This window comes from Vidua chalybeata, chromosome 9 (genome assembly GCF_026979565.1).
Source record: "Vidua chalybeata isolate OUT-0048 chromosome 9, bVidCha1 merged haplotype, whole genome shotgun sequence".
Classification (NCBI taxonomy): Eukaryota; Metazoa; Chordata; class Aves; order Passeriformes; family Viduidae; genus Vidua; species Vidua chalybeata.
This window is the reverse complement of record NC_071538.1, coordinates 4,361,004-4,388,033: the sequence shown is the minus strand read 5'-3', so window position 1 is coordinate 4,388,033 and position 27,030 is coordinate 4,361,004. Positions and strand designations below refer to the sequence as shown.

General features: G+C 40.5%; 1 protein-coding gene across 4 annotated transcripts in view; it reads right to left on the bottom strand.

The window, feature by feature from the left end:
- Positions 1-27,030, bottom strand: part of COP1 (COP1 E3 ubiquitin ligase) — a 125,450-nt gene that overhangs the window by 37,113 nt on the left and 61,307 nt on the right. For all 4 annotated transcript variants that reach the window (XM_053950679.1, XM_053950680.1, XM_053950681.1 and 1 more), the window contains 2 exons: positions 25,666-25,747; positions 18,002-18,118 (listed from right to left, as the gene is read on the bottom strand). In XM_053950679.1, the coding sequence (XP_053806654.1) occupies positions 18,002-18,118; positions 25,666-25,747 (199 nt within the window). The remainder of the gene's footprint in view (positions 1-18,001; positions 18,119-25,665; positions 25,748-27,030) is intronic.

Below are 27,030 nucleotides of genomic sequence, written 5' to 3'. Positions count from 1 at the left end.
CTGCCTTTCAAAGGATCAGGAAGGGGAAAAGGTGCATTCACATGCGTGTGTGTGCCTGTACATGTGTCCTCCTGCAACCCCCATGACCCTGTCCAAGGCAGCAGCTAAAAGGACTAAGGACTCCCACCTCCTCTGCCTGCCTTCTCAGCTCCCTGCCCAGCCACTCCAATTGCCATTTCTAATTCCCAGGCTCCTTCTTTTCCTTCTTCAAGATGTCCCCTCTTGGAAAACTGTTAAAGAACTCAAGGGTAAAAACTCAGTCTGCTACTTAAACTGGATTGTGGAAAAACAGGATTATATTTGCCATGCTTGCTTCTGGATGGATAACCTTCCTAACTTTGTGTTTTGCTTCTCTCCTCTGACTTTATTACCAATCAAGAAAGAATTAGCACGTCTGCTAATGAGGGAACAGACTAAATTCCAGTTCATTTTAAGACTTAATTCACAGATGTGCCCCAGTGCCATAACCATATGAAAGGGATCACAGCAGAATTAGTCATATGTTTGCTTTCTACATAGCCAAATGTCAATTCCCAAGAAACCAGAAAAACAAGAAGAGAAAACCTCATGCGACCCAAACCCCAAACACCCTCACAGTGCTCTTTCCAGCTCAAAAAGGTTAATAAGCTTCTACCTTCCTAACTTTCAGCCTTTAATGTTGAAATTCATTTAATTACCCCCTGCTGTTCTGGATGCACAGGGAGGGAAGGCCAGGGAAGGCCACACACATGGAAACCAAGCTGGACACCCCTCTCACTGAGCAACATGTGACACACAGACATCAGCTGAAATCTGCTCCCACCCTCCTCCCACTGAAATAATGACCCACTGGTGGAAGCTTATCACAAACACTACATAGAAATTAATTTAAATGCCAATAGCTACAGCTATTTTTGTATTTGCACAGCATTTCAAAGCTGGGTGTTGTCCTCTGCACAACTGAGAGATCTGCTGTGGTCTCAAAAGCGCACGTGGTTTGAGAGATAACCAGGTTTACATCAATCAAGCTACTGCAACCACCATCAGACCAGCAAGGGGAGCTCCTCCCCCAGATTAAGGAACTAACTGGTGGCCATGGCAGGACAGGCTGGGGACTCTGTCAGAAACACCTTCAATAAAATAAGGTGGGCAGGCAAATCACCTTTCCCTCTCACTGCTTCCAGCACTTTACTCTCTGCAGATAACCAGCTCAGCGGTCTCTCTGGGTAAATATTTCTGTCTCTCTTCCTCCTCAAGGTGTAAAAGCGGATGCTCCAAGCAGCCACACCAAGTTTTCTCCACCACTTACACTGCCAAATTACTCTTATGTTGAAACCCAGCAGCTATTGCACCCCTTACTATCAGTATTGAAGATGCTGTGCCCCAAGCACTCTTTCAAACAGCTCCTGTGTCTTTCACCTCTGAAATACTAAACTCCAAACAACCAAAATCCCAGTGTGCTCCTACCATTTGAGTATTTTAATTAGCTGTAGAGCAACATGATGTTGCAACAGGCTTACTGCACAATGGGTTAATTTTGTAAGGGACTTTAATTAAGCAGTAACACTCTAACAAGATCTGGGCATCTTGGTCTCTTCTACTTCTCTGAAACTGGAGCCAAGAAACTCCACAGTTTTTCATCTATCCAGCAGACCTGTGGGAGCTGGGAAACAGTTAACTGGCAATTGTTATTTTAATGAGCAGAATGATTCTAGCAGGGCTTTTTATTAGGAATCAGTTTGTGGATAAGCCTTTCAAGTCTATTTTTGCTTACAGTTTCAACACTAGCCCATCATTAGGGCACCTTTCTGAGCACTAGATTTTATCCTTCCAGAAAGCGGCAGGGAAAGGGATACCTGCATGTGAGCAGCTGGAGCAATGCAGACAGCAGAGAGCTGTAGCAGGGCAGACAAGTCTATTTGCAGAAGAGAACCACAAAGTTGCATTCACCTTCCAAATATCCCAGTAAACAGCTCAAAGCCTGGCAGCATCTGGCCCCAGCACGGCTGTGCCTCTCGGCATCAGCAGGGCAATCAATCACTGTCTGCTCTCATCACAACGGGTCTGAGGGAACCAGCAAGGCCACTGGGCTCCAAAATTAGCCATTTAATTATTAATTGATTATTTCAGCAGACAAAGTGTTGGCGCCCAAATGAGTTTTAGTTTTTTGTTTGTTTTTTTTTTTTTTAATTCAATTGAAGCAGCTATTTTTAAGCAGATATATGAAGATGAATACTTCATACATACACTGCACTCATTAAAATCTGAACAGGTGGTCATGTTTTACAATTAAAGAGATACTCTGTCTTGTAGGCCATATGGACTTCACAAAAAACATGATAAAAATGCCGTCTGCTGAGGAAGTAGAGAGCCCCAAAGTGAAGCGAAATGAGAAAAATACAACTCCCAGGTACCCCAGCAGAAGCCTTGCCTGGTGGACTTTGATGAGCTGAAATTGTCTGGGAGGGGCAGCATCTCTGGCACACCAGTAGGTCAGAGGTGAGGTGGCAGGGTGCTCTGGGAGGCTCAGAAAATGAGTTTTTCCCAAGAGGCAGCTGAAGGTGAGGGAAATGGAGTGGGCAACGAGGGGAATCAAACACTTCCTGAACTCCATGAGAACCTATCAGCTCATCCAGCATCCCAGCTCTGGCTCCTGCCCTCAGCATCCCTGGCAGACCGTGGAGCATGCTCCACTGCTAACCAGCAACACACCAGGGGTATTTGGTTCTTTGTTTGCTCCTCAAAATGAACATTAATATCATAATTCAGCTAATTGCCACCCCAACTAGAAAACTCACTCAGAGTAAGTTCATCTTAGAATTCATTTATAGTGTTAAAGCCTCCTGCCTGCCCAGCCCTTGGGCAGAAACAGCTCCCTGCTTCACCTTTTCTTCTGTATTCAGGCTTAAGTTAAATATTCATGAAATAAGGGGAAAGAACATGTATATATTTCATAACAAATTAAACACTCCAGAACAATTCTCATCTAGTTCAATGTCACTGCAGAAGTTGAGCATGACAGAAATCTGCTGCTATACCTTCTGAATTCCAGTGTTTGCTGGGAAGTTGTTTTATTTTTTAGACATGTATTTTTAAGTGATCTCAGAAGGCAAAAAGGACAGCTAAGCTCTGTCATTGCTGCTGAGAGGTCTCTGACCACAAGCCTGAGTTTTTAAATAGTGCTTTTCCATTACGCTCAGCTTACTCCCCTTAAGACACTGCTGCTTTCACCTTTGAGCCATCTAGTGACAACTAATCAAGAATTCAGACTTCTCCAAACTCCTGAGATCGTGCCACCTCTTCAGTAAATACAACCCGTGTCAGCAAAGGATGGCATCCCTCTCTGCTCAGCTGCTCATAAATTCACAAGACTCCAGCTGGCAGGAAAAGGGCAAAAGAGAAGGATGGGTTTGTGCTGAACAAGGTGACGGGATCAGCACCTCCTCAGCCTCAATTCTCAGATTCAGCTTGGTTGCAGGGGTGGGGATGCAGTAAATGAGCTGATAATGTGGTTACATAGTCATAGAAAATCAGGTTTCAGAACTTCTAAAATAAGAGAATTGGGATTTGCTAATGGATTTGGCTAATGGAGCCAGCAGCATCATAGGTCATCTCTGAGTTGTTTAGAAAAATAGAACTGATCTTGGATTTTTTAGTTGTTTAAACAAAAGAAATAAAAGGACAGAGTCTGTTTTTCCCAAAAGCGATTTTCCTTACAATTTAGACTTGTTAAAAAAATTTACAAAACTGCTGTTACCAGCAGGCTTTAGGTTCAACACCACCTATTGCAAAGCTCTTACTGTGTAGTGATGTGCAGCAGCTCCACGAAGAGCAGCGTTATGACAGGGTGTCACACAGCAGCAATTCTATCTTTCACTGAGTACCAGCACACACAAGGCAGCCACACACAAAAACCAGAGAGCAGAGCAACCCCACTCTCCAGGTAACATTCATCTTGTAGGTCATGTGTTTCACCCACTTTCACAATGAACATTAATCAGCATCAGCTAATTCACAAGTCCCCCCAGGCTTTTTTCAACTAAGAACCACTTACTTGAAGGAATATCAAGCCAAGGACAGCAAAACAAAAATTTACCTGCAATGCAACAGTTTTATATTCAAAGGATGTAACCACTAGAAAGACCCAAGAGCTGCATACAAAGGTTCTGTGGCTCTCCTCTGGAAAACTAAATTGCTTGAGAATCAATGCCCATTTTTCTTATTTCAATAATTTAAAAATGTACATTTCTCAACTGTTCAATATTTAGATTATTGATCCATTAAAAAAAGAAGTCCTTTACATTACTTGGATTTCTCAGCACTCACAGACTTGAGAATATAATGATGCTCCTTGTTCCACAGCAGACAAATGCCATGGACAAGAAGATGCCCATATTGAAATGCACAGCTGTCAGGTAGGCAGCCAGATGTTAATTAAGTGGTCTGGTAGAAGTATTCTGTGATCAAGGCACATTTTGGACTTTTTAAAAATAAAATACATCTTCAACAGCAAACCTAAAGGTCAAAATAATTTCATACATTAATGCTCTGGCTACAGCCTGCAGTCCTGCACATCTCATGCTACAGATCTTTTACTGAAACAGAGGCTCAGGCTGGATTGTAATCTTTAATGTGCTCTTGTGCTTCCCTGACCATGATAGTCTGATTTGTTACATCTAGTAACTCATGTCCTCAGCTCATGACTGCCCCATCTTCTTCATTTGTCTGTTTTCCTCCAGATGAACTTCAAGCTTGGATCAAGGCTGGCTTGTTTTCACCCGTGAAACTCTGTACATCAGCAGTAACAATAAGAGAGGTTTGTAGTCTGAGGGAGTGTATTTAAATGACCTGTTTAACAAGACAAACTGAGTCAGAGCAAATTTGGTGCAAGATACCTCTGCCTGCCATCAATTAGAGTATGCTGGGGAAACCAAAAGAACAGCAAAATAAAAGGATGTAAAACAAGCCCACAAAATGCTTTTCATCAGAATGAAAGAGAGACAAGACTTCGTAACATTTCATTTCAGTATTATTTCCATTGGCTCAAAAAAAAAAAAAAAAAGATTTCAGAGTTCCTGGAGGAAGCCTCTATCACTCAAACATTGAAGGGGTTAGCTGAAATCCAATTGTATATATTTAAACATCTACCTACACAAATTGATCTTTCATTTGTTTCTCCGCTGTATACCAAGTGTAAGCAAGATCACTCAGTTTTCAGGGCTCTGAGAATTGTATCTAGGCAACTTGTTTAGCAGGAAAATATAACTACATCCTTATGCCTTCAAGTGTCCGGAGTACAGTGGTTCAAATCAAAGCTTGCTTTGAGTGTCTCTGAGTAAAAGGAAAGAGCACCCACTGTTATTTCCCTACGTGGTGTGTCATGAAAGAGAGGATAAGCCATCCTGATGAATATTTGTTGAATGGAGATAAACAAGAGGTAGAAAAAGAGAACTTTAGATGGGTTAACCAAAACTCTCTTTTTCGGCCAAGCTCAGTGTGATTTCTTGCTATGAAAAAGGAAGCTTGCATCCACAAAGGTAAAGTCTTTGGATGGACTAAAAATGGAAATAGGATCAGGAGAGTCATATGAAACCTCAGTTTTCACCAGGAAAAACCTTTCTTCTGTTAGGGAGGAGAAAGAAGGAGATAAAAAGGAAAAACATCCTGATTTAAAAATAAACTCAAATCACTGTACTTCCATATAGTACACTGAGGATGACATGGCACATTAGGGTACCTTGGTCCTTAGAGAAACCTGAACAAAGGCCAGGTAAACAACACCTGAGGAAAGGCTGCCATCAGAGTCCAAACCCTGAAAATTAAATGCTTGAAAACACATTTCCTTAAATTCCAAAAGCCATCTACCTAGCTCCAGAATTACTTACAGACTTACTAAAAAGCCATTAACAAAAAAAGTGGAACTTCTCCAGTGGATCTTCTATATACCTGTGCACCAGGAAATGGAGCCTCCCTGCCAAGGCAATGATATCAAAGGCTGGTTGAAAGACAACTTGAAATTTAATTATGAGGAAGCTCAATTAAAATTTAATCCTATATAGAATGCCATAGCTGTTAGAAATCCATTTTTGCTCAAGGGCTCTGAAAGTCATGGAATACTGTAGGTTGGAAGGGACCTCTGAAATCCAGCCAGTCCAGTTGCCCAGTCAAGGATGTACAACTGCAAAGTTGGATTCAATTTCCAAGTTAAATAATTGTGTTCAAGAGTCCTACTCAGTCACGCTCCAAGCATTTCCAAAGACAATTCTATAAACTCTTCCCTCAGCCGTCTTGAAAGTGCTCTTATGTCAAAGGATTAGAGAGATTTTTTTTTTTAATACAAACTTGCTTAAGCTATTTGCTATTGACATAAGAAAGGCAAGGCATTAGCCCACCTCTCAGCACCACAGCAATAATGTTTAGGCTGTGTTTTGCTGCACAGGTTTCTGGCTTCTCGATCTTTCAGGTTTTGTCTATTGACACCCACACAATGGGGGTGGCATGAAGCACCTTAGCTCTACTTTAATTCACTTTTTTTTTTTCTTCCTAGTGGAAAAGAAAATGAACAGCTCAATTTTAACTGCTGCCAAGCCTGTAATATCAAACAACAGTACCTGAAGATCTTCATGTGACTGAAGTGGCTTTATTCAGAAAGTCTGGGGTAGATATTTAATCTTCCCTACAGCAGAAAGGCAGGCTGGAGTTTGAACATCCATATGTGGCTCTTGCTCTGGAGAGAAGACTGAGGACATATGACAGCTGAACATCCCATCTTTGGGAATAATTCAACTCAACAAGTGAAACTACAGGGAATGACACCTCCCCAAAAAAAATCTCTTCACGAGCAGAAGAGACAGCAGGGAGGAAAAAAAGGGTCTTTATTTCATCAACAGAAATCAGGGTGGCATTTGAGCATTTGAAAAAGAAGAGTGAGGAAACCTTCCAGCCAACAAAACACTATAAAGAGATTTTTTTCACGTGAGAGAGTAATACTGGAATGGGTTATGATGAGCACAGGGTTTGGCCTATCACAAGCCACTTCTGGGAGGGAAGACAGTGTGATAGTTTCCACTACATAACAGAAATAAATGCTTCAGGAAAAGAAAAGAGATGACAATGCATTAGGGAAAAGAAAAAGTGGACTTGAATTCACAGGAACAAAGTCCTGCACTAAAAATTAGCACAAGAATTTTCTGAAGAAGGAATTAGATAATTTCAACAACAGTAAGTTGATATCAGCGCCCTCTGTACAAACAATTTCCCTTACTGTAAAGGCAAGAGATTAAAAATGGGTTTAATACAGCCTGAAGCAAAGAACCTTTGCAGACAAAACTGTCTGGAGCACCTTGCTGAAGAATGCAGTGCGCTGCTTCTCTCTTGCAGCATGACAAATCACATGAGGAGCAGACAGCAGAAATCAACCCATGTCACTCCAACACCTCCCCCCAGACCACTGCAGCACAGGTAAAGCTAACTGCTATTTTTTATTTTTCCTGTTTGTACCTTCCCTTCCAAAAAAGCCCCAATAAAGCAAGAGAAATTTATCCCAACAGCCATTATCACAGGTACATTAAAATGTTTGCTGGCTATGGCTTTGCATTCACAATTTTTTCTTCCAGCAGAAACTGCAAATGCTTTGTTTCTATAATTAAGACAAAATTATTCATTCTATGCATTTGCTTTTTCCTTTTCTTTTTACCTGGAGTTTCCTTTGCAGTGAAGGAACTGTTTTCTCTGAATAACTATTTTCTGCAGCCCTGGGGAAATCTCAGCAATCTCTTCTAGAAGCAACACTCTGGTCCACAGCAGCAAACTGTAACAATGCCCTTATTTTGTATTTCAGGTGTGTGTCCAAGATGATTTGGGATGTGTTACTTCATTTGTATTTGCTCTCAGAGTTCTGTCTAGACAAGTGGTACCAGACTCCTGGGGAGGTCCTGCACACCTCATCTTCATAGGTGTCAAACATTCAATGGCCTCCCAAAAAGGGACTGAACTTGAGAAAAGAGTTCAATACATATTTTCCCTGCAGGTGAAAACCTCCCCCATATGCTCTAAAGACTATACAAGATTAAGCAAGGTCTGTATGATTCATTTTGCTGGTAGCAAAATCTTAAAAATACCCAAACAACTAAACCCTTTAAAGTGAGGAAGCCACAGAGCCTGTGATGTTAGCGAGGAGATGAAAGGAAGTTTCTAAAGCAGAAGGAGGCACATGGGTATTTGGAGATGACGACTTAATCTCATTTTCCTACACTGCAATACAGATGATGAGCAACAGCCTCCAAAGATTAGATTTAAGGAATCCAATGGAAATCCACCCTCAAAAAAATATCATATTTAGGGAATTCAACACAAATCTAGCCCAGGTTTTCATTTAAACAAACAAAGAACACAGCTTTAAGAAGAAGGAAGATGACCAACTGTGTTCTGTTTAGCAAAATGGATGATAAAAGGAGCACCATGAGAAAGATCCACTCCGTGAAAACTGAAATAAAGAGCTGACGTCAGAATGAATGTCTGTCAGTTTAATCTCTGGCAAAACCAACAGCACAGTAAGACTCTTCTACTTTTCCTTCTACAAAAGGAAGGCTCAGGGGTCTCCCAGCACAGGGTTTCAGGTCAGCACTTGAAATATTTTGACAGAGCTCTGCAGGAAACACTATACCCTGCTTCAGCCAGTGATTTGCATCTCTTACTCACACCAACTGTACTGTTTTTTAAAAAATATATACCAACACTAGCATTCCTCTAAAGATCTATATCTCCCTCTGCTGAACAGATAAAGAGAACAGCAGCCTTGATGGGAACTGCCATCTGGGTTTTTAACCTTTGTATTCCACGGATTCCTATTTCTCAAATTTAGAGATGACATTTGCCAGGTTATGGATAACGGTCTTTATACACTGGGGACATTTTGTTACTGACTTGTCTAAAGCTTTTGATACAGCAGCCCATAAAGCCTTCACCCTAAATAACTTGTCTTAAACTAAGGAGAGAAGGAGGAGACATAAAACATTAGATATTAATCAGTTGGCAAAAGGACTCTGATGAGAGAGGGAAGCAAAACAGATTTTTCTAGAACTCTTTTGAAACTTTGATCTTTATGGTTTTAAAGAGCTATAGCAATTTCTCACAGGAGTAAGGGATAGATGTTTTTTGTGCAATTCATGGGTTGTTGTCTATCAGAGTGTTGGAGAAACAAAATATCCAGTACACACAAGCAAGATTTACTAATGCTACAAAACTAATGAAGATAACAGCAGTAATAATAACCTGCAGCTTTGGAAAGAACTCATTCTTCACATCTGAAACAGGAAAAAATAGTTAAGTGCTGTTCAGATGCAACATTCAGTAATGCTCCTAACACAGCTTTTCTCATTGCATTATTCATGCATAACTCTACATGCACTAGTGCATGTAAGCTGATGTCCAAAATAAATTTTATGACACCTAGAACATGTGAAGAACAGTCATTTTATGGAAAAAGGTGCTTCAATCCATGCTGTTTAAATGGACTAGACCTTGGAAGAGATAAAACTTCTTACATGAGCAACAGGAGCCTTACTTGTACAAGGAGTGCTGGTTACATCTATGAAAGCTAAAAATACCATGTCACTTGCTGAACTCATCTCTCTCAATTTAAGATACATACTTGCACACAACAAACACTTTTCTTAATGCTAAAGCCCTGTCAGCTCTGGTTCTTGAAAGAATCAAGGTTGCCCAAGCCACAGGGCTGTGGTGGAGGGAAAGGGCAGCACAGTCAGATTCCCTGGAACCACACACTCCAAGTGGTGAAGATCATGTAGACAAGGGCTTGAGGCATTACAAAAGATGGATGTAAAAGGAACATCCTCCCTAGGATTTTAAGAGTGCATTTATGAAGCAACAGCTTTCAGGTTTCTGTTGTATTAGCAGACATCACACAAAGAGAACCAAACAGGCTTCAGAGCAGTCAAAGGAAAGGCTCTAAGGAAAGGTAGGTGCAGGCTCCTGAGAACCTGAGTTGGCCAAATTATCAGTTAAACCTGATTTTAGTCCAGAACTACATTTTGCTTCACTAGCCTGAGGAGATATTAGTCTTAACTAGCTTCTGCAGATGATGATTTGATTCATTATCTAAACTGACCTCACAGCAGACTCCACTGGAAGAGAGGAAGGATATTAGAAGAGTTACAATTGCTAAAACCCAAGCTTCAGATAAGAAGGCTTAAACCAAAGGTATGGTGGGTTGTGTATACAGGGAAATAAGCACAGGAAAGCATGTGATGATACACAGGGATCCAAGGTGGCAAAGAAGCAACATGCCCTAAGTAGGCAATGAAATAAGTAACATGAAGAGCAACTGGATTTGCACATGCATCTAAAGTCTCATATTTTGTAATTTTCTTGAGATTTAAATGGCTGATACAAACCTTGCCCAAACATTCAGAACTCTACTCTTAAAGACTCATGCAATGTTTAGATGCTCAGACACTATGAAAAGGTACCCTTGAGAGAGCCCACACTGCACTCACTGACTACAGATTTTCCTGTGGTATGTGACCATCTTCACCAGTTAGTATGGAAGCACAGTACTCAAATAAAAGGCTGAAATAGTTAATCTATGCAGTCTGAACAGGAGAAAACACAGGAAGCCATTACAAAGGATGTCGTTCCAAAGAGCAATTCCTATGAACGAGCTACCAGAAAAACTGCAGCTTTGGAAACTGCTGAGGTTGGAAAGCATTAAACTCTTAAGGGATACAGCTAGCAACAAGAGCAATTTGGCATTCTGAGAAAAAGATAAATGTTGGAGTTGGCTATATGTTCCTCAATTCCAAGGCTCATTTCAATTGAAATTTGAATTTCGTCACATTGACTAAATGACTTCTGTGCCAGTAGTAAGACAAAATGTTCAGGAAAAGAATATTTAAGCAAACAATTAGCACGCTCATTTCTGCCAATGACAGATTTATCCTTTTCTCTAGAGAATCAAATGGAGCTTTTCAAGTTCATTTTATTCATTCACTTGTTACTGAAGTGTGATGACCTCTGGGAGAATGTTAGGAAACTCCCCAGTAGGTCTCTACATTGTTAGTCACTATTCATTGCAATTGCTTTATCCAAGACAAGCCAGATACTGCTTTTTCTGTGTAAGTAAAAAAGTTCTATCAGCTCTTGAACTCTTAAGGCTTATGTGAAAATTGCACATGTGACACATCCTGCACACTGATGAGAGGTTTCAAGTCCCTTTGTGATTTCCTAGGAAGCAGTGGCAGCAAGGCAGGAAGACACTACCTGGCAGATCTGGCAGCATCTCTGACGTGCAGGAACAGAAAAATCAGCTTAACTACAAAGATCTTAAGTTTAAATAACATGGTATAGGTGCAGTTCTTCTCACTGTCAGTCCCAAGCAGAAGTACAGTGTGATCTACCTACCAGAGGCAGAAAGATTGGCTTCACCAGGACAGGAGAAGGCTTGGTTTGATATCTCACCTTCATTTACATCCCAGGGTCCGTGAAGAGGGATAACATGTAAGTCAAACCTTCAAAGATTTGCCCTCACCTAAAAAATCCCATTAAGCTCAGTGTTTCCACTACAATAAGTACTTTGGGACAGAAATATGATCACAGCCTTACTGGCCAAAAATACAGATTCCTCCAAACAAACCTTAACTGACTGAAGTGCTGTAAATGCTTTCCAATGCAAAAGGAAAGGCCTTGCAGTGAATTATGGAATGAGTTTGAATTAAAGGTGACAAATGTGCACTTCCAAAACACAGACCTTGTCCCCTATGTCCCCTGCCAACAGCCTCAGAGATCACGGACTAGAGGAAGGTTTATTATTACCTATCCACAAAATGGAAAGACATACTGCAGGTAAAGTCCTACCCAAGCAAAGGGCAAGCCCTGAACTGCTGCATGCCACTGCTTTCATCAAGGTTGAATTCTGAGCACTCACTGCTGTGAAGTTTTTCCACAGGTTTGAAATAAATGCCTAACCTTTGTCTGAGCCTTTAAACACTGAGCTCAATTCATACACTGAAGGTAATCTTGTAGCTCAAGCCCAAGGAAACTACCTAACTCCACCCTAAACATGTCACATAGTCACACAAATAGATCCTTTCTGAGTCACTGCAGGCTTTCAACAGAATACACTACTCACCCATGAGAATCTATTAAGGTAAGACCTTGCTCTCAGCTGGAAAACATTAATTCTCTTCCAAAAAGGCACACTACCTTCTTGGTCATTAATATCCCATCATTCTTCTGAGCTGAGTGACAAGCCAGGTAAGTCACCCAGATCTGAGACAGTGTGCAAGGCTAACTCTACAGGGAGATGTTTGGAAAAGAGAAATCACTGCTCCAGTTACTGCAGCAGAAAAATTAGTATTTCACTGGCCAGAACAGTCTCCAAAGTGGCCCCACTTGGACATCAGGTATATTGGAAAAATGGAATGATGATGATAAAGCCACTTTTGACCCTGAACTGTAAGTGCATCAGGGTGCTGCAGAGACCTTAAGGGGTGGGTAAATAGCTGCAAGTGAAAACAAAGCTGTTGACACAACAGGAGTCCTTTATAATGCTGCTGCTGATCCACAGCATCAAATTAGTTTTGTGGCCATTCAAAACCAGAATACAACACCACTGTGCAATGCTAAAGATGGTGTGTTAGAATCCTAGATGCTAAGAATTTTAAACTTTCTGTGCTTAAACGCACAGACCCACAAGAGAACACTACGTTTGACCTAAGATCATAGAACACACTTTTAAAATTGGTTAATAACACTAAAATTATGAGCGTGTAGTTAAGTTAAAAGTCCGTAATATCGCAAGGTAAAAAACTTCCGAGCTTAAGATTTTAGAATATAGAAATAAATATGAAGCAAGATAGAAGTTTTAAGGCAGAGGCAAGTTGTTCTTCTGTACCTTCTTCCTTCTTCTTCATAAGTTTAAGTGATGTTTTGTGATTATGCAAAAAAGTCCACATTACGAGCTTGAAATATCAGTTATTAAGTTAAAAGAGAAAATAATCTAAGTGTCCTTTCTTAGTTTAGTTTTAGAAGACTTTGTAACAAAAGTTAGTTAGCCATTTTGTGCCTTACTAATATAAAAGCTACCGAACTCACAGTAGTGAGACTGTAACATAGATAAGAAATAATAAACACCTAAATCCAAACATAGAATACCGTCTCAAGTACCTTCAATCCCAACCACAAAAAATCCATAATGGTGCACAGGAAGCATCTTTAAACATCCTGGAAAATGTGGTGGGGAAGGGCAAAATTACCTTTGAAGGAAAAGCAGAAAGTGGGGAAGGGATTAAGGAAGAGAGAGAGCTGGTAAGAGAGAAGAACCTCAGCATTAAGAGCAGACCTCAAGTTCACTGAGGGTTTGCTCCTTGTTAGTAAATACTGGCATTGGTACAGGCTGCCAAAAGCCTGTCTGGGGCTGGCACTGTGCTCAATGGATCAGGGAATAACCTAATCCAGAAAAAAGGCAACTCAGTTTTGGCCATGCAATTGGTAGAGTGAAGGAAGAGATGGAAAAGCAAAATCTGGGATGTTTAGGAGGGAGTGTGGCATCTCCAATGCAGGCAGTCTCAAATTCTGTGGCTGTAAGCAGTAAGATAGCATCAATCAGCACCATCCCACTTTTGCCCTGCTGTGATCACTTCATCTGAACCCACACTATCAAGAGTTTGTGACAACATAGCAAAGCTGTTTTAGAGACTGATCAAAGCTAAAATTAACGCAGAGCAAAACCTTAAGTTCTGACTATGTTGCAGCTGTTCTGTTGCTAGCCTGTCCATAGGAATTTCTCTGCTGCTTGCACTTATTTCGTGAAGCTCCTGCAGAGGAGACAGTCTCTGTCCTACATCTCTGCAGCCCTGAGAAACCTCTCTCAGCTCTCAATCCAACCTGCTAGATTTGTGGGTCCTACAGGGGAAAAATACAGCGTTTGAGGAGATGATGCATCTAATGTCATAGAAACTTCAGATCTCTGAATTCTTACAAAACCTCTGCATAATATATGGGAAATAAAAAGTCAGTAGTAGCTGCTGACACTATTACAGCAGGCTGGGAATAAAACATTCCTTCTATCAATAGCTACAGTGAGCTCACTAGAGTTAGCAGACAGTCTGATCTCACCCAGACTGCACAACTTGAACATTCCAGCTGCGAAGTGCATGATGCATTTTCAGCCTTTAGTTTTTTTTAAAGCAGGGAAACAGCACTACTACCAAATATATGGGTTAAGGACATCAGTGCTATTGCTGAGGCAGAACAATAATAACTTCAGCCATGATTTATATCGCTAATTTCAGAATAAAACTCTGTTTTTAAAAAGAGGAAAAGACCACAGAATGACCTGATTTTGTATTTGGCAGTGATTACAGTTTATACTGGACAATGTTTCAACTCAGTAAGCATGCAAATAGAATATTTTATTAAAGTAACAGACAAAAGGGGTCTTTTCTTCTTTATGTGCTCTCTCCACTGCAAAAGATTTTATCAGGCTGAAGCCAGACACACCAGCTTTCCTCTCACCTGAAGTGCCTGATTTTAAGTGAATTACTTCTCAAACCAATATCCATTTCTCTCTTCTATAGGCTCTATTTCTAGTTTATGGCCCATTTGTTCTGTTTTAAGCTACCCAAGATAATTTTTTTTGGTCATCTAAAAGCTTCAGATGAAAAGTCCAGAAAAGAAACTTATATATCATCCACATTAGATGCTAATCCTGGGATTTGCTTTTATAGTGGCATCTAAAGCTTGTTTTCCTACATCATCTGAAGCCAACTCAGTGCCCTCTACTAGAGAAGAGTGTTCCTCATGGAGATATACAGTCTAACAGCACTTTTAAAGGTGGCTACGTTTAAATCAAAGCCTCACAGCAAATCCTGTGACAGAACCCCCCCATTTCACTCACTGTGCCACAGGGTTCACAGCTTGACTTTGCTTCAAAATCCATCCCTACAGTCCTTCAGTTCCCTCCTTTTATTTGGCAATGCAGCATGTAAACTGGGTGCAGGTGGAAATGCTTTTATAAACCCAGACCTCTGGTTCAAGAAAGAAACAAAGAATAAAGCTTCAGAGGAGAAGCAAAGTCAGGCTGTGAACCCTGTGCTGCCTCAGCTCACATAATTCATGCCATGTGTAGGTAGATCTCTAAGGGACCTTGGTACCTTCCTTACAATTTTTCTTTAAAAGAGTTTTAAAATTGGGGAAGGCAGAAAGGTTTCACCTGTACACGATATAGAAGTGTAGGCTCTGTGGGCCAACAGCCAAAATATTCCAAACAAGCGAGAAGAAAAGTAAGATGGGGAGAGGGTGGAAAGGACCTTAAGATGGTCACTCTATTTCTGTGGTGAAGGCAAGGGCAGAACCAGCACGGAGATGCTGATCTAGCTGAAGCATCTGATTAGGAAAACCCACTTCAAGGAGGCATTCAGAACAGATGGATGCAAGTGGGCAAGATGCATTTGTCAAGGGCAGGGAAGAGCTTTTCTTAAGCAAGGTGTGAAAGAACAGGACATTATGAAATGATGCTTCAGCTTTATGAATGGTTCAGAGAGAACCTGTAATGAACATAGAAATGTCAACCCTGAAAAAATTTCTACTTCAGTCAAAATTACATTGCTTAAAGAAGTTATGCTGGCTTTCAGCTATTCTGCATACAGAAAAAAAGAACTGAAATGTGTGTGTAATTAATAGTATAGTAAATCAATTAACTACTTCCTTTTATAGCTCAAATATTAAGTACCAATACTCCCTCCCTAACCATTTTATTAATTGCTTACCTCATCAAGTCTTAAACTATAGATACATACATATACACACACAAAAATACAGACACATATATAGCATTAAGCTCCATCAAATCAGCAAATAAATTGAGAGCATATACAGAAACCACACTTCTGTTTAAATACAATAAAAGACTGTATGGGGCATGAAATGCTCAGAAGTCTTGGCTCTTCTATCCTTGAATAAATCACTGAATAAGTGATTGAAACAGTTTTCAAAATGTGAAAATCCTCTTAGCATGTGAGTGAGCCAAGGCAGGGCTAAGACAGCTTTCTAAAACTGGCCACTGAAGTAGTGTTTAGTGTTGTGGACTGCTCATTTTTATTTCTGCTGGGGGCAAACAGGAGTGGTCAAGTCAGTGTGCCCAGTTCCCTGCTTTTTTTTTTTAGTACTACTCAAGGAAGTCAGCTTTGACTCTTCCTTTATTAATTTTATAGCCTATGTGACAACTCATGCTATACAACAGTTATGTTCCTTTTTCCACAAACTAAATGAAATTATTAAGCAAGACTAGCTGAAGCTGATGGAGAAGAAAAACCTTTGTCTCCATCATAGCACGTTAAACATGACTGTTTTACTATATGGAGTATGAAAGCAGACACTAACCCATTTCTTTGCTCTGATTGTTTCTTAGGAGTTCAGAAATAATGTCTTTCAAGATTCCAGTATTTCTTTTAATATGCCATTTTTCCTAAATGTGTTTATGGCTGAAAGATCAATTAGAATTCCACTGTGGGAAGTAATTTCCATTGGTTCAATTACCCCATGCAATTGTTTCAGCAATATAATAATATCAACCAAATATCCATTTTAATTTTTATTTAGGGATTCAATTACCAAACATCAAGCAGATGTAAACACTTCTTTTAGTACAAATACCCTAAATCATAGAAACATGCATGCAAGTCCTTTAAAACCTCCATGAAACTTCCTAATGCTTCTTTCTCAACACACTTGCTGAAGACAAACCCAGTTTGTTAGATCTGGGTGGGGACAGAGACACTCCCACCTGCTCCTACCCCACATGCTCTCCAGCTCCAAAAGCCTTCCTTGATTTAGCTGTGCCTTATCCCCCCACCTCTGCTTTTCAGGTGGCACAGAATCCCAGTTATCTATTTATCAAGAAGAATTCTGTTTCATAGTGCTTTTGCAGGTATATTTTAATCAGTGGCTGATCCATTTGGAGCTAGTGCTCATCTTTCCCTAGAGCCTTTCCCAGATAATCCCTCTCATTCAAATGCTGCTAGTAGGTATTATTGTTCAACTATTTTTACATGTAATTCACTAAACTTCAGAGAGATGCCTGTCAAGCAAGTCAATATTTTACACTCCAGCTTGAATCCATTTCTGGATTCAAAATGCAAGTTTATTTTTTGCCTTCTGAGAGTTACAACCAAAGTAGAACCAGCCTGGAAATGAGAATACCTGAATGAAATGGCAAACCAGTGGTTGCAAGAATGATCAATGTAACTCCCAGCATCCAGAGAGAAAAAATGTTGTCAGAACAACTAGTTACAAGTCCATTAAAACTCCCCAAGGAGAAAGGAAATGCAGAGTTGGTTAAACATTTATAGGCACCTGTGAGTTTTAGTTACTATATGCATAGCACAATACAGCTTCCTCCCAAAGCGACACCTGCTCTGCTCTCAGATCTTGGTGTTATCACCAAAAACCATTTAATCTAAGTGAATAAAAGGCTCCTCGTGCCTTCCCCACTGACTATTTCCAAAAAACGAAAACATTAACAGCCATCTTTGCCCAGCCTAGGAAAACATGAGCCCACCCACAGGGATTGTAGTTGGAGCTACGGGAACATGCACAGCCACAGCTTTACAGCATGCTTCAGGTAAAACCAGTTAAAATTCCCAGTATGGCTTTGCAGAATTTATAGAACAATATTATAAATCAGAAAGAGCAGCTCTCATCATGTTAACACATTGAGACTCCCACAGCCGAGCTCTGCCTGGTTGCCTTAGTGATCCCAATAAATGCACTGGGTGATTTCTTTACCTGCCTTATCTCTGATAAAGGCACCCAAATGAAAAAGCCAGGCTGGGGCATGACATTAACACATCACTGTGGCACTTGATAAGTTTTACTCAGAGATATTTTAACTGCAAAGACACTTCAGTCCTGGGCACAGCAGCCAACCTCACATTTTTGAGGAGAAAAAAGAATAAAGGAAGGAAGAAACAATATCCCTTTGCCCCAAATCCCTTTTACCTACCTGCACAGCCAAAAGCTAGGTGATACCTAGAAGATGGGCTGAATTTGACACAACACACATTAGCCTTGGCCTCAATGCTTGCGACTGAGTTGTCCAAATTGGTAGACCACAGCTTCACTAGAGAAATGGAAAGAGAGACATGAATAAACAAAAAACAGCAAAAAACATGAACTTCATCTGAAAGGCCTAAAATCTAGTTATTTCATGAATAAGATTCTGGAGAGCCTCAGTTGCTACAATGTTAGTGAGTCTAAAGGGTCAGTTGTCACTGGTGGTTGGTAAATTTGAGAATATTCTCAAGTCCACATTGTAAATATCAGAGCAGGTGATTAACCACATGCTATAATCTCAGTGCTTAAGGTTACTGCAGTGCAGATCCATACAACCAACGACAGGAAGGCTTACATCCTTTTTTGTTCTTTGTCCCTGAGCTGGGATGCAAGAACTCCATGCTCCAAAGCAAAATTGCTTTCCACAGAATAAATATACCTAATTGTATGCACAGTGAGTGAGAACAACTTGTTTTATTCTTGAAAAACTGGCACAGACAGGAGAGAAATCAGTATGCTGGCTTCCTATGATGCAATAATCCCTTGGTACAAGAACTTTACTGTCCTATGAGAGTACCACATGAACACTGATTAAACTATGTGCTAGAAGGGGCTCTTCCACTAAGCACTCCAGTTCTTCAGAGAATGACCAACAAAAACCACCAGTGCTTTTCAAAACACAGCCTTCCCCACCTGCCAGAAACACTTCAAGCACCATTTAACCTTAAGACGAGGAGTGCCAGGTGCTCCTCACATAGTTAATCTTATTATTAAAAGCTAAACAATGCACTGCCTTTGGCCCAGAAAAAGGAGCAGCAGATTGACATCAAGCCCCATTGATTCATACAAGGCAGAAAAGACTTAAACATCTCCCCTCTCTCTTTTCTTGATGAGAGGATCAAGCTGTACTTGAGTATCACAAGCTGAGGCTGGAAGCAGAGCAAGCCGGAACCAATGTTAAACATGCAGCTGCTACATGAAGGGTTAAAAACCCCTCAAGAGCTCCTGTTGAACTGCATGGGCTTCTTCAGATGCGTGGCCAACGGGTCCTCCAGTCTTCTTACTGAAAGATTACTTTGGAGGTGAAGTCAGCAAAAATGGCAAAACAACAGGAACCTTGCAACCCACTGTGATCAATACATGAGAGATCAGCAGTCTTGGGGTGTGTCCCTCACCCTCTGAGGGGCCCTCTGTGTCACCTCTTGGTCAGCATTTCCCAGGGTCTTTGAGCGAGAAGCAAGGTTTCCAGTTGGATTATCCAAGGATGTTTTAGAAGACAAAGGAAAAGGAGGAATACTGGCAGGCTGGTTCCAGTGCTCTTTTTAATAGTGTGGCAAGCAATGAAAGCAACAAGACTGGGCTCTTTCTGACCATACAAGGATGGAGGAAACAGCACTGCTCAGAGCACACCAAGGAATCATTGTAAATACAGCACTGTGTGGATATCTGGCAGCTGCCTGGAACCATCAGAAAGCAGCACACACAGACACCAGCAGAAATACAAACCCCAGTGGCATACTCTATTTGCCCAGAAGCATTATGTAAAATTCAATGAAAACAGCACTCAGCCTTAGGTTGGTTTTCAGAAATAAATGCATTCTCATTGATCAAGGCTATAATACTCACCCTAAACACCTGGCTACATTTTTAAATGAAACAAAAGCTTTGCAAGCATGGCTTAAGAGCTCTTTTCTCCCAGGCAAGACGAGATGATAAAGCTTCTCCACCATGTTCTGCACTTGGGGGCAGGGGGGAACAGGAACAGGGAAGAATTTTGCAGAACAAGAAAATATTTATATTTTGCTTAAATGAACAGGCACCAAGAGATGAGTAGTCTAAGTTCTGGTGGCAGTAAAGGCCATCAAGTTTATGGATGAGATAAGAAGCAAATAAAACATGTTTATGAGAGAACAGTTTCAGCAGACAACACCACTTCAAATTGAGGAGTGTGGGGTAGGAACATGATCTCAAGTTCAGAGCAATACTCAGCCAAAATCTAGTATTAAAACAACACAGGCTTTCTTTGAAGCTTTCCACCCAGGTATTTAAAGCTGCATCCAAAGCAGCCAAGTCCCTCCTTGACCCCCCCAACCAAACAAATGGCCATCTGGTCCCAGCTCTGTATCAAAAGCTAATTGAGGGCTCTGTTTCAGCTCGGCTCCTTTTTTTCATTCAAGCTTGCAGGTCATAAGCTGAGCCATTTAATCTGGTGAAGAGACAATCCAAGTGCTCAAAGTCATCATAATATTAGTTACAACTGACAGGCACAGATTAGAGCCTGCAATTTCTGTGCTCTAACTGCTGTGAGATACACTGGGCTCCAATTATATCTTAGTCGGTACCATAAAAAGGATAGATGGGACACATAACAAGACATAATGAAACATGTCAAGTTTTACCTAGAACTGCCCATTATTTTTAAAAAAGAACTGACAGGTTAATAAAGCATAATTCATAAGGGTAGAGTTTATTTGCTGTAGCTTTCATCAGTTCTGCTGAGGCAGTAATTATCCAACACAGATGTCTTGGTAACATCTAGAATTGTGTTGGTGAGATAAGCAACCATCTGAGATTGACTATTTCTGAAACACATGTTCTCAAAGCATATTTTCTCTCATTTTGCAGCTGCTGAGAGACATCTTTATGTGGCCAAATACCTACCCCTCACTACAGTGAAAAGATGCCTCCAGAACAGTTTTTTCCATTCAAAATGTTTAGGTCTTTTCAAGATTTTTTTTTTTTTTTTGGAGCTTTACACCAAATGTGTGAGTTCATCAATTAATTTTCCACGTATCAGTTCTGTGTCTAAACACTAACTAAAAGAGGCAGAAGCCTGTACTACAATAACTGAAGGTTGATGTTCACAGTTGGTACATAGAGTAAGGTTGTTTCATCCAGCCTGTCACTTGTGAATTCTTATCTGCTCATCTGCTGCTACTCCAGAAAAGCTCTAAGCCAGGAATAGGAACTTGCAACCAGAAAATTCATCTGCAGATATTAGTAGAATTCCTAGGAAAGGAGAAAGCTGCTGAATTGTACTATTAGGCAAAATTTTGGATCCACTGCCTTGTGCAGGGGTCAGGAAGGTGAGGTAAACTGATGACTGTCAGTAGGCAGTGACTGCACTCCTTGCATAAGGCACAGACTTTATTGTCAATATTCTAACTATCAACAGCATCTTGTGACTTCTTCAAGGCACTTCCACTAAATCAATCCAACAACCCCACAAATCTCCAGAAAATTACTGAATTTTTAGCCAGAAAAATGACCAAACTAAAGGTTCAACTTGATATTTTGAGAGCAATGAATACCTATACCTCAACTCAACAGAAGCTGAAGGAATGAAATATCAATGAAAATGAAGTCTGAAACAATCCTGTGGAAGTTGGTGGAGCAGACTGAGCTACAGTTCAAGCCATTTCCCCTCTGTAGAGGGCTTTTTTTTTTTTTTTTTTTAGATTCTTTTTTAATGAACCCAACTTTGCATATCTATGTTGCCATGCTCAATTAAGGGGCACTATAAAAAATAGCTGCAGGACTAGTACCAGGGACTAATTTACTGAGGCAGCATGGAAATTACTTTCCTTAGATGTAATGAGACACATGCCTGCATTCCTCCTTGCCATGAGACAATGAAAAGTTAACTATTGCTACAAACTCAGAGCTCTCAGGTGCTCCTGTTCTATCCTACCTCTCAATTTTGAGCCAGGAATTATGAAGGAACTACAGATGTAAAACCAGGACTCTTTCTTAATTTGAATTTATCAGTGCTTCTATCTTCTTCAGTTTCAGACAGCTTCAAAAACAAGACCAGAGAAACATCTGATCATCCCAAAAAAGACATCTATCCCAGTGAAGACAAATTCTACTCACAGAGCATCACAAAATATTTCACTGTCCCTCATCTGCTAACTTTACCACGGCCATAAAACTCCACCCCCAATGCAGAATAGAGAGCTGTATGTCATTAGCTAAGTGTATTAGCTCTAGCCCTGTCCTGATACTTTGATGGCATCATTTTGCCTTCACAAAACTATTCTTATGTTCTCCAAGACCAGAAATTTACCCTTTCCTACTTGCACGAGTATCACAGCTCCTGCCATTATTATGTGCATAAAAGAACTGAAATTCAGGCTATGCCTACTCCCCAAGCTCCTTGTAGAACAAGTAAACACCAATTTTGCTCACTGCTGCCTAGTTAGAGTATACCTTTGGGTCCCTATAGACATACACAAGTACCTTTGCCCCTTGAAAAAGAGAGTGCATAACAACTCTAGATAAAATTGAAGGGTTTGTACACACAGTAGTTATTCTAAGTACAATAATACTTTTATGCTGTCATTATCCGCTATGAAAGTAGGAAGATCTTCCACAGATAAGCATATTCTGGATTATTTTCATCTCACAAGACTGACAATGCAAGAACCTGGGGCCCAAGGATGCTGCTTCTAATTATAGGAGAATAATTTTCTCCCTAATAGCACTGTTAGCATCCCCTTTGCAGTGCCTGAGCCCCGGCAGAGAGAGCTGAAAAGCACAGGATTCTTCATTCATAAGCACCTTCTCCAACACACACCTACTTTCAGAATTAGCTGCTGACTTGAAAAGTCCGAGGAGAGACAGGCAGATACACAGGCAAGCAGGAAGAACTGGCAAAGCTGTCCCTTTTTTTGCTGCCTTGTCCTGACCACTTGACAGGGAAATGTGATACTTTTGCTTTGTGGGGAAGAACGATGAGATTAGCTCCTGCACGCCTGGTGTGGCCTCAAAGGAGCAGAGAAATCAAAGAGGACAGGAAAAGTAGATAAAAGATCTTTCCTGCCAGACACTCTACCTGGCCAGACATGTGTTATTGTGTATTAAAACTGACCAGATTTCGACCAAACAATCATGAACATAAACAGAAAGAAAAAATTTTAAATTAGGCAGGTTTGAATTAAGACACTTGTCATGAGTGTTACCTAACATTTAATCCTCTCAGTGTGATCACCCAAATGGAAGATAAACACTACAACATTAATGTGGACATTTTGCTGCTATTGATCAAAAACTTCTAAAATCTGTGCTGACACTCCATTTGTCTCTAAAGGCCTGTTTATATATGTAAATCACAGGCAAGTCATGGTAAAAATAAAGGATAAAATGTTAATAAAGGATAAAATGTTCCAGATCAGTTTTATCCACCAAAACCCCAATACACCTTCAAAAGACCTTTGTGAATTGAAATGCTGGTTATGTGGATCTGCAGGCTTTATTACAATAATTTCTAAGTAAACAGTACACTTTTACAGACAATTACTGAAGAAGTGAACAGTCAAACTGAAGACAGAAGCTCTGCTTGCAGCTAGGCTTTGCAAAACTGGACACCTTGTTAACATGCTAATAAATGCAGATCTACCTGGCAGATTAGCTTTTTATATGCATGGCAAGAGTGGGGAGCACTGACGAAGAGGCTATTAACTTACAAGGTGAATATTTAGTCCTGCTGTATTTAAGCACACAGAAAACACATCTGTCTTCCATCAGAATAGGAAGAGGAAGTGTTCTGAAAACATTTTAAACTCACTTTAATATAAAATAATAACTCACTTTTAAATACAAAATAATGATTAAATTTTTGTAAATGGAATTACTAGCATTGGGAACTGTAGTGACAGGACAAGGGGAATGGCTTCATGCTGCCAGAAAGAAAAGTGAGATGGGCTATTGGGAAGTAATTGGGAAGTAATTCTTCCCTGTGAGGGAGCTGAGCACCCTGGCACAGGGTACTCAGAGCAGCTCTGGCTGCCCCATCCCTGGAAGTGTCCAAGGCCAGGCTGGACAGGGCTTGGAGCAGCCTGGGATAGTGGAAGGTGTCCCTGCCCACAGCAGGGGCTGGACAAAAATGAGCTTTAAGGTCCCTTCCAACCCAAACTGTTCTATGATTCCATTATTGCCAAGCATAATTGAGGAGCATTAGTTTCTTTTGGAACAGCATTTAAAAGCTTTTTGGAAAAGGGGAGCAGCTTACAAAGTTTAACACTTACGAAAAATTAATTTATCATTTCAAAGCAAATCATGAAGAGCTCTGTCCAGAGCTCTACCAGCCCATCTGGGAGAAGTGACCCCCACTACTTAAGAAAGGAACTTTTGAGCTCTTGCTGTCACATAACTCTGATTTGATACTGTACACATTACAGATAAAACTGTCATTCATTAGGGACAAAGAATACTACACACTACACCTCCCTCAGTGCTATCCTCTTCTTTAGTAGCTTCCCAGATCTTCTCAGAAGAGGAACATTTTTTTACCACCATGTGGCAAAGGACTTGGCCTAAGTGTTCTCCAAAAGTGCTTTGTCAAATGGATCCTGGAGTGTGGAAGGCTGAGAGCTGCTCCCAGCACTCTTACTTGTTATAGATGGATAATGAGATGATTGGCTCTCGCAATTAAGGGATGACTATTGTGTGAATATTAAGAAAAGCTTTAGTGATGTATAGTTATGTTATTGTAGTTTAGATATCCTCTGTTCTCCCCATAGTTCCCCTCCCTCCCTGCCATCAGACAGCCTGGGTTGCCTAGGACAGGTAGAAAGAAGGCAAGCACACATGCCCCTTCCATGGGGCAGCTGGGAATGGAAAAGCTTGCTGTTGGGAGGGCACAGCATGGCAACACCTGACCTGCAATCCAGTTACAAGAACGCAATCTCCACCAATAACAGCAAAGGAGAGCTGGCTGTCAGACTTTGGGAGGGGCCAGGGTTGGCTGATGCACCCCCCAAGGGGTATAAAAAAGACTGAGCATCCATCTTGAAGATGAGCTGGCCACGTGGTACCCACTAGGGCAGTTGCCAGTGCTGAGAATTATTCCTTATGTAGTCCTTTTGTTATATTTTTGTCAAGGTTTAATAAACCTTCTAAATTTTCAAAGTGAGCAGTTGTTTCTCACAATTTGATACTGTAAACATTACAGATAAAACCGTCATTCATTAGGGACAAAGAATACTACACCTCCCTCAGTGCTATCCTCTTCTTTAGGAGCTTCCCAGATCTTCTCAGAAGAGGAACATGTTTTTACCACCACATGGTAAAGGGCTTGGCTTAAGCGTTCTCCAAAAGAGGCTTGTCTAATGGACCCTGGAGTGTGGAAGGCTGAGAGCTGCTCCCAGCACTTCTACTCAATCCACCATCCAACTCCTTAAAGCTCCAAGAAACGCAGTCTTTAACATGCAGAGCTACAGGTAAAAGAGCAGCAGGCATTTTTTAACTGCTGCTGTTTTACTGACAGCCTCGTTTTTGAAATATAAATACATGCTGTTCTTTTGAAAGGCCCTGAGGCTTTAACTCAACAAGTTCAACTAATGTTAAAACACATTTTGGTTTGTCTGAAGTTCCAGGAGAATGTTATCTGAGAATTCATTACACAAAAAAGTGTGAAGCAAGAGATGTTAATCCAAACAAAGCCTCTCCTCCTCTAAGATCCAAATGGTTCAGTAATACCATGCCACATTACCACAGCAATTACAATACTGAAGGCAGCTGAGGAATCAGCTACTTGAAACAGCACATTTTTGTTCTTCCAATGGAATATACACAGCCTATATCTTCTACACAGAGACTGAAATAAAATAGTACCTTTGGCATCATCAGAGCCTGAAGCCAATAACTTAGGGTCCATCAAGTTAAAGTCAACACTCCAGCACCTTTTCTCATGCTCCTGTTGAAAGAAACAAGAACAATATTGCAAGGTAGTGAGTTGTAATATGATAAAACAGTAAAGGAAAACACACATATTTGGTATAAGTTGTCAGCAGGGATCTCAAGAGAGAAGCTTACTATGTTTAGCAGTTCTTAAAAAAAATATCTTTTCTCCTCATCAGACCCATCCTATCAATATGCTACACATGCCAGGAAAGCAGAAAACACTAGAATGGGTTTTTTAAAAATTAAAACTGATTGCATTTTTACTTGGAAAGAAAAAAAATTTCAGGATATACACATTAAAAACCTGGTTTTACAGCATTATTTGACTAGCTGTGGTTCCACCATGAGTTGCTGCTTATCCTAGATCATAGTTATATCTTTCAATATTAATAAGCAATTTTTAAGTATCTCCCAATACTGACAAGATGCTCATTGCTCATTTCAAACACCTCCTCTCTGAAAGTCCAGGAAACCCTCACCTTCCTGCTGAGCTATGAAGTAAATCTCCTGGTGTCTAATCCTCTGTTTTACCACTCAAATATTATTAAAAGACTGCACACTCTTCCTCAAAACACAGAAGAGCTGTAATTGCTATGCTATCCATCCCACATGAAAGCAGAACATTAGATTGAATAAAATCTGAAATTCAGTCAAACCCTTCGTGTAAAGCCTTCATACAGGCTTACAAGACAAAAAGCTCACAAGGATGAGGTCACTAAAGGGTTTCAGTACAAGCAAAGCAGATGTCAATGCCTCTATGCAAATCCAAATAAATTCAAGTAATCTGATAGGAAGCAAAATTAGTTTGTTTTAACATAAGCAACAGTTGGTCATCTCTAGGTTCATTATTCAGCCTCATACAGAAATGTAAAACTTATTTGAGAGAAAAACAGACTAGATTTATCCTGTCCAGTATAATTTCTCTTTCACTGAGATATGCAAAGGATTAGCAAGAACAAGCACTATAAAGTGACTAAACAACAATGAGAAGGTAAAGAGTGGCCTAAATAGTAACTGAAACTTATGTTGAACTGTCAAGGAGTCTGTAGTCCATTCATTATTATTGACCAGTTTCAATGGACTATGCTACCTACACAACAGCCTGCAGCACTTCCAGCCTCTTCCAACCTCCTTGTTCTGATCACAAGCTCCTCAGAAGCCATTAGATAGAAAAACAACGTTTGAGTTTCACACAGAAATAAAATGCCAGAAACTTCTCCTGACGCAGGTCTTGCTGTGGAGCTGAGTGCACTGTGCGGGGAAGGAACTGCCTTGTTCTGCCTTGTGCTCCCTTCT